This window comes from Chroicocephalus ridibundus, chromosome 1, assembly GCF_963924245.1.
Source record: "Chroicocephalus ridibundus chromosome 1, bChrRid1.1, whole genome shotgun sequence".
Classification (NCBI taxonomy): domain Eukaryota; kingdom Metazoa; phylum Chordata; class Aves; order Charadriiformes; family Laridae; genus Chroicocephalus; species Chroicocephalus ridibundus.
This window is the reverse complement of record NC_086284.1, coordinates 131,036,441-131,044,097: the sequence shown is the minus strand read 5'-3', so window position 1 is coordinate 131,044,097 and position 7,657 is coordinate 131,036,441. Positions and strand designations below refer to the sequence as shown.

Here is a 7,657-nt window from a genome sequence, read left to right as displayed (position 1 = left end):
GGTTGCTCAGAGAGGTTGTGGAGTCTCCACCTTTGGAGATCCTCAAAAGCCATCCTGGTCAGCCTGCTCAAGGTGGCCCTGCTTGGACCAGATGATCTCCAGGGCTCCCTTCCAACCTCAGCCACTCTGTGAAAAAGCTCATCATCTCACTCTGATGAACAAGGGCTGCGAACAGCCCATATTTACATCCTAATCAGGCAGCAAAGGGACTCATCAGACCTGCTCTTGCTGACTTCACTGTCAAGAACATAGGCTGCTTTCACAGGAGGCGGAGGGAAGGTTTTTTTCAACTTTTGCATCAGATTAAGTTTTTGGCATTGACCTCAACATTTGGGAAACCACTCCTGTATAATGTCTGAACACTGAGGATTGTTTGGATCATGATGGCACCTACAGGCCACGTGAAAATTCAAGTCTGAATTAAAAATCTTTTCTTTGCAGTACTTTGCCATGCAAGTGACAAACTGGCTCACAATTCCAGAGTCCCCTATACCAGTTGACCTGGGCAGAAAAGACATCTTATAAATTCTTATAAAAATAAGTTCTTATAAAAATAAGCAGAAAAGACATCTTTGCAGGTACAAGGTTCAGTTATGCTTTGTGGGTTGGTTTTTTTTAATCACAGCCCATTTGCAGGGGTGAAATGGAATTCTCCTATACTGTAAGGGAATCAGTGTCAAAAATAAAAATCCTTTCTTTTTACTTCTTGTCTCCCGCTCACAGGAATCGCAGAATTAGTGGAAACGCGTGTTACACATAGCATGACAATGTTAAGCCCACTATTTCCAAGTCTGGTACAGTAATTTTACCGAAAAGTTTATTACAGTAAACAAATGCATGGTTTAGGCTTGTATTTTATTAGGGAAAACAAAAATTAACTCAACTTATTGAGAGCAGTCAGGCAGGCTCCTAAAGTTATTAAAAATGTATTGCAGAACTTGCCTATTATCCCATTAGTGCAAACTACATAGTCAAACTGACGCCAGGAAGAAATACCTAGTAGGCAAGTAGCACTTCTTTGGGAAACTGCTTTGGGATTGCTCAACTTTTTAGCCTGCTACTAATTTTAAACTTCAGCCTGTGCTGCTCTGACAGCAGCAACTTCCACAGTTTCAAAGGAGCCTCTGCATGTAGACCAAAGGAGTACCCTAGCTGAGTTCCAGACACCTTCTCTGTATCTATCTGCATTAGATATAAAGATCCTGCATTTCTGCATTTTCCATAATTGTTAAAGATGCAAGACAACCAACGAGCAATTAAGATTTATTCTTATGAAGGAGAAATGTCAGCACACAATACATCTTATTTTATTCATATCCCATGAACAGCACTGCAATTCCAGGACTTAAAATACACTGAACGGTCGCTTGTATTTACCTTCTTGGATAAGCTTCTCTTTACGATCCTGTGGAAGAAAGAGAACATTCATCATTATCCTATTAAAGAAGAAAATTTCCATCAGCCTGGGATAAGAGAAAAGCAGTTCTAGTATCTCAGCACAGCCTATAGGAAGATAGCACCATATGATCTTAAGGGTCTTTTCCAACCTAAATGATTCTATAAGCACAAACTCTGGTAACAGCCATTGTTTAATTAAAAAGCAAAAAAAAGAACACGGCATTCCAGCCAGGGAAGACATGCTCAGATTGACCTCTCTGCACATCTATCCACTCCCACAGGCCAGCAGACACCAATTCCTGTGATGTATTTTTTACCAAACTAGTTGCATCAGTTAATTTATACATTTAGTTTCTACCTCCTCCTTCTTGCTGAATAATCCAGTTTAGAGATCTAATTATGGAGAAACTTCTTAGTAAAACTTGCCTAAACGTGCCTGCGTTCACTTTCAGCCCATTTGTATCTCACTCTGCAGTCATGTACCTTTCTGACAGGTATTGTTACAGTACACAGACACTGCAGATTTTGCACAGATTCCTTCTGCTGGGTAAAACCAGAAGACTTGCTTAAGACTCGGCAATTTATCTTTTGCTTTCCCAGACACACCACAAACACTCCTCAGAGAAAAGAGTATAATAGTTATTGTGCTTTCTGTACTAACAGAAAACAAAAGACAAATCGCCAATCAGTAAGGGAACTGGAATAATGGAAAACAAATTGTCCTGAAGACTACATTAAAGACTTCAGCTTAAATATTGCCAGGCAAGTATCTCTATATTTCACTCACACAGGTTTATTTTTAAGCACTCACACACTAAGCCACACTTGGTGGCTAAGCTCAAGTGCGGCTTTGTGTACAAAACCAAACCAGCATGACAAAAATACTGCAGAGATTTATATCAACATGCTCAGCATGTTTCCTAAACCTGTTTTTTTAATTTATCCTAGTAAACAGCATTCCCTACAAATATGCTATTGATTTTAACTGATGTTTGTGCTTCCTGGTCTATGACTTAATCTAAAAATGCTACTTCTGTGTGAAAGAGGGAAGTAAGAGTGTTTTACAATAGCCACAAATGCACCGGTAAAAACAGTCGCTGTCTGCCAGTCGCCTAGCACTTTCTTATATATGTATACAGATGAGTATTTTCAGAGTAGTCTACCATTGCTCAGATTCTGACGTCCACATTTCAGGACTCAGAACAGAAGCAAGATAAACCTTCCAAAACCTTAAAAATCCATGTGACAGCAGGCACTGTAATCAGTGTAAGTACTCCTCACCACTTGCTTCATGAGATTAGAAAAATGGTTAAGCAATTTGCAGAGACCTCACTAGGTCTGTCAGCCATAAACTCTCTATTTGTTTATTTTAGAATGCACAGTTACTGTGTGTCAACAGCCCTTATAATTAATTTACAGTCAGTGCTACAGAGCGCTTTATTATAGCAAAATATCCTGATCAGGGAAACTGTGACTGGCCATACCCAAGGGTACAAGGGCTCTCAGCGCAGCAGGACTTTGCAATCAGTTCCGACGCTTTGAGCTAGCAGGCTCGTTATCAGTCTCCCTTTCCTCATTACTTTAACGGTATTAATAATTCTTAGGTGCAAGAGAATTCCACCAATTAAGTCTCCAAGCAGATCAGCGGCGTCCACCGACATTCAGTGTCGTCAATGGACTTACCCTGTCAGCTTTGAAGACAGCAGCCCAGAAGAGGATAGGGCCTATCGCAAAAACGGCTCCTAGAAAGGACGTCTTGGGCGTCGGGCGGAAAGTAGGGTAGACGTTCTGCGACCTAGCATAGGCCCAGCGGATCAAGGCAGGATCTTCCTGGGGTTGGAAAGAAAGCCACCGTGAGGGCCCAGGGACCTTGCAGCGGACACCCGACTGGGGGCAGCCCCCTTTACCCCCCGCGGCGGGGCAGGGGCCTAGAAAGCCCCCGGTTGCCTCCGGGACCAGGCCGGGACGGGTGACAAGGTCATGGGGACGGTATCACCCTGCCCGCCCAGGCCCAGCCCCAGGCCCAGGCCCAGGCCCAGGCCCAGGCCCAGGCCCCGCTCCGGGACGCCGGGCGAGGCGCCCCGTTCCCGCGGCCCGCCCCCCCCGCCCCAAACCGCCCGCGGCCCCCTTCCCCACTCACGATGATGGCGGGTGGGTTGGGGTTGTTGAGCTGCAGCTGGTACTGCCGCTTCAACCGGGCGCGGATAGCCAAGCGCTCGGCCTCGGCGCGGCGCTTCTCCGGCGACAAGTCGTAGGTCTCGGGGTCGAGCTCGGCCGGCAGCGAGACGAAGCGGTTGGGCCGGTAGGCCTGGGCGGCGGTGGGAGGCGGGCCCGCCGCCATCTTGGAGGCTCCTGGAAGCGCAGGCGCCGGGGGGAAGGCGGGGGTAGGGGGGGGACGGTGCCGGTCTGGCGCCGCCGCAGGAGCCCCGCTCCCCGTCGGGAGCGCCCCCTGTCGGCTGGCGGCGGCACCGTCCGTGCGGCGGCACCGTCCGTCCGTCCGCCCCCCCGCGGTGGGTTGGGGGGTGTGCGTGTCTGAGGCCTAGCGGGGGCGATGGTCGCGTCCAGGGAAGGTTCGTCCCTTGTCGGCCACAGTCCCAGCAGGTTAAATGGCCTGTCACCTCCCCGCCCCCCTTTTTATTTCTTAAAAGGAGCTCGCGGGCGTCACAGAGGTGTCATGGAATCGCTCGGAGGTGTCATAGCATCACAGAATGGTTTGGGTTGGAAGGGACCTTAAAGATCACCCAGTTCCAGCCCCCCTGCCATGGGCAGGGACACCTCCCACTAGACCAGGCTGCTCAAAGCCCCATCCAGCCTGGCCTTGAACACTTCCAGGGATGGGGCATTCACAACTTCCCTGGGCAACCTGTTCCAGCGCCTCACCACCCTCACAGTAAAGAATTTCTTCCTGATACCTAATCTAAATCTCCCGCTGTTGGATTTGTTGGGTACACAGGGGATAACGGTGGCAGGGCAGCCATCGCTGCGCTCTCTCTCTTCCGCAGCCCTGTGGCTACGCACATTTAAACAGAATATCCAAAATTACGCATTGTATTGCAGGCGAATGGGGAGTTGCAAAATCCCACTGTCTGTGACTTTCGGCGTCAAATCATCTCTTTGATTCCTTAACCAAGGCCAGGCTGCTTAGATAAGCCGCCAGATAACCTTCAGGATTATGGTGTGGTGACTCACCGCCCTGATAAACTTTATTGACAGCTTCACAAATCGCCCTCTGCTCATTAACATACTAAGGCAAAGAAAGCGAGCTCTGGCCTGGAGGTTTTGACTTCAGGAAGTTTCTGTCCGGTCAGTATTAAGGGCTTTGTTCTCCAGAGATGTAAAAAAAATATATGCAAGCTGTCTTTCTGGAAACAAAGGTGCCAGGAAACAAGTTTTCTGCTGTTTTTTCTTCTTTGGTATACAAAGCAATGACAGCAGTTATGCTGATGGGAACTGAGTAAGTTGATGGCTGTGTATATATAGTTATGGACTCATTTACACCAGGGTAGCTCTACAGACTCAGGTAATGTTAGGTGAGGGATTACAGTTTGCTCCTAAGCACACACAAAATAATATTGCTGACTTTATTTAAGACGCTGTGCTTTGGCACCACAACAACAGAGCAGAAGCTCTGCCTCACATCTTATGATTTCACTCTTCTTTTACCTAAGCGCTTGGAAAATAGATCATCTCCCTTTTTGTTTGAGCGGCTAATTGAGAGCTGGGGCTTTGTGATTTGATTCCAAGCAGGATGAAATAGGAGTCGGATATTTCTGCAGTTTGTGTGCCTTGAGCACACCAGCACAGCAGGAGGTGCTTTTCCCTCTCTTGGGTACAAGCCTGCAGTCCTCTCAGAAACTCTCTCCCGGTGTTTCTCCAGCTTTTCCACCCTTATTTTCTCCACAAACATGCAGCTGCAAATCCAAGTGGAAACTTCAGCTGCTTCATTCGCAGTCAGCTCCCAAGGAAGTCCCATGCCCTGTTGCTTTCTTTCCCATGGCTTTCAGCTTGTGATAGTGTCTCCTGTTGCATGGAACAATTTACTCCCTTTACTTTCCCCTTTCATGACCGTCAGATGGAGTGAGCTCTGTGACCGTCTCCAGCTCCAGGATTGTCTCTCTCCGTAACCAGCACGTGGAGAACTCCTTTAGCTGCACGGTAGATATACCAGCAGCACTGCCATGTGGCAGTCCTGTGGAACTTTCATCTCTGAGGGTTCCCAAGCACTCAGCAGCCCTTGTTTCCCTGCCCGTGCATGGCCTTATTCTTTAAAAGCTGTTCCTCCCTGCTCTATCTTATTTCTTAATCAATGACACATGCAGCCTTGAAACAGCGAGATTTCTGGCAGGAACAGGCGTGCGGGTTGGATTACTGGGAAGGGATAGCTGCTCAGTGGGAAATGGGTGTTTTTCCCCTCATTGCTGCATCACAGAGTGGCACAGAAAACTACCCATCTTGTGGATCTCCCAAAGGACTTTGAAACAGCCAGATGGTTTCCCCCCTCCGTTGTCTGGCTCCTGAGGTCTGTCTGTAATGGCGCGGGACAGTTCCTGTGGGCAGGAGCAAAGATGGTCTTGTGGTGAAGTCACTTGGCAAAAGCAGCGGGTTCAGCTCCTGGCCTTGTTGCAGACTTTTTGTGATCTTATCTGGGCAGGTCCAAGCTGTGCCTTCTCCCTCTCCCCAGAGCTCACAGCTGCGAGTGTGCATGCTTGGCATGCAAACAGTGCTGAAATTAATTCTACTGGGAGAAAAACAGAAGGTGCAAAGCTACATTTCCATTAACAACATAATGTACTGTATTAGAAAATGGAGCAACCAGGCGCTATGCTGAAAACACCTTTGCATTCCATCCCTGATCACTAACTCATCCTCCCTCCCAAAGGATCAAGTTCCCCACAGGGAGTCTTTCCTGAGAGATGTCACTTGTTTCATGGGGTAAGAAAATAACTAAATCCTTTCCAGAGATGTGTATTCGCTGACACTCAAGCCTGTGCATTGCAATTTGTTGTTTTCACTCCTCCAGAGGTGATTTTGTGCATCTTCTTCATATCATAACAGCTATGTCTCTAACTTTGAAACAGCATCCTTCAGCAAAAGCCCGAGACAAATGTCTAACCCTTGCATAAAACAATGCAGGACAAAGACAGAAATACTGCAGTTGAAGCACTTGACAGAAATCAGTGACTGTTTTTTTCCTGCTGACAGGAACTGCTGCGCACAGTGAGAAATGCTGCAGTGACAAACTGGACTCCTGTGCAGACCTCCTGCGTCATCCACTCCTCCTGGGCCACCCTATGGCAGACTCCTAACACAGCCTGGCTGCTGACTGCAAACCACCTTTGAAACACAGTATTTTGCAAGAATGAATGAGACCCTTCTTGTCCCTGTTTTTGCCGGCCAGATCATGAAGCTTGTTTGACTCTCCTCCTGACTGCTAGTGTTGACCTAAGACAAGCAGCAGGAATATAAAGCAGGCACTTGTGAGAGTGGGGACACTCTCAGTAGGGCGACACAGGCTTGAACTAGAATGTACCGGTAATAAAACCACATCCTTGAGGGCTCAAATGCCAAGACTTAAAAGGTAAGACCCCAAGTGTTTTTCTTCTTTTTAATCAGGACTGATAATTATTAAATGTTTGAGGTTGGGAGTATTGAATCAAATTGACAATTCTCATATGAAAATGCCTTTGAAGTTTACATCATCTGTTTTCTTTGTGATCATCAGGAACAAAAACAGAGAGAATTAGCCAAGAAAATTAGTACTTGTCCAGAAGCCTGTGATGGGTTTACCTTGACTGGCTGCCAGACACCCACCCAGCCGCTCTCTCACTCTCCCATTTCAATAGGACTGGGGGAGAAAATGAGATAGAAAAGCTCATGGGTTGAGATAAATACAATTATTAAGAAAAGCAAAAGCTGTGCACAGAAGGAAAGCAAAAAGAGGAATTTACTCACCGCTTCCCATCGGCAGGCAGATGTCCAGCCACATCCTGGGAAGCAGGGCCTCAGTACATGTAGCAATTGCTTGGGAAGGCAAACGATATAACCGCAAATGCCCGCCCCATCCTCCCCCTTTCCCTCAGTTTTTATTGCTGAGCATGACGTCATATGGTATGGGATATCCCTTTGGTCAGCTATGTCCCCTCCCAAACTCTTGCCCATCTCTAGCCTACAGACCTTTGAGGTTGGTGGTGGAGCATTGGAGAGAAAGCCTTGATGCTGTGCAACCAGTGCTCAGCAATAGCCAAAACACTGGTGTGTT

General features: G+C 47.3%; 1 protein-coding gene across 1 annotated transcript; it reads right to left on the bottom strand.

Moving 5' to 3' along the window:
- Window positions 1-1,246: 1,246 nt before the first annotated feature.
- On the bottom strand, window positions 1,247-3,783 carry NDUFB4 (NADH:ubiquinone oxidoreductase subunit B4). The gene is made up of 3 exons (XM_063352126.1): window positions 3,539-3,783; window positions 3,082-3,228; window positions 1,247-1,405 (listed from the first exon to the last, which is right to left on the bottom strand). The coding sequence occupies exons 1-3, from the start codon at window positions 3,737-3,739 to the stop codon at window positions 1,346-1,348; spliced, it is 408 nt and encodes a 135-aa protein (XP_063208196.1). The 5' UTR covers window positions 3,740-3,783; the 3' UTR covers window positions 1,247-1,345.
- Between the last annotated feature and the right edge of the window lie 3,874 nt (window positions 3,784-7,657).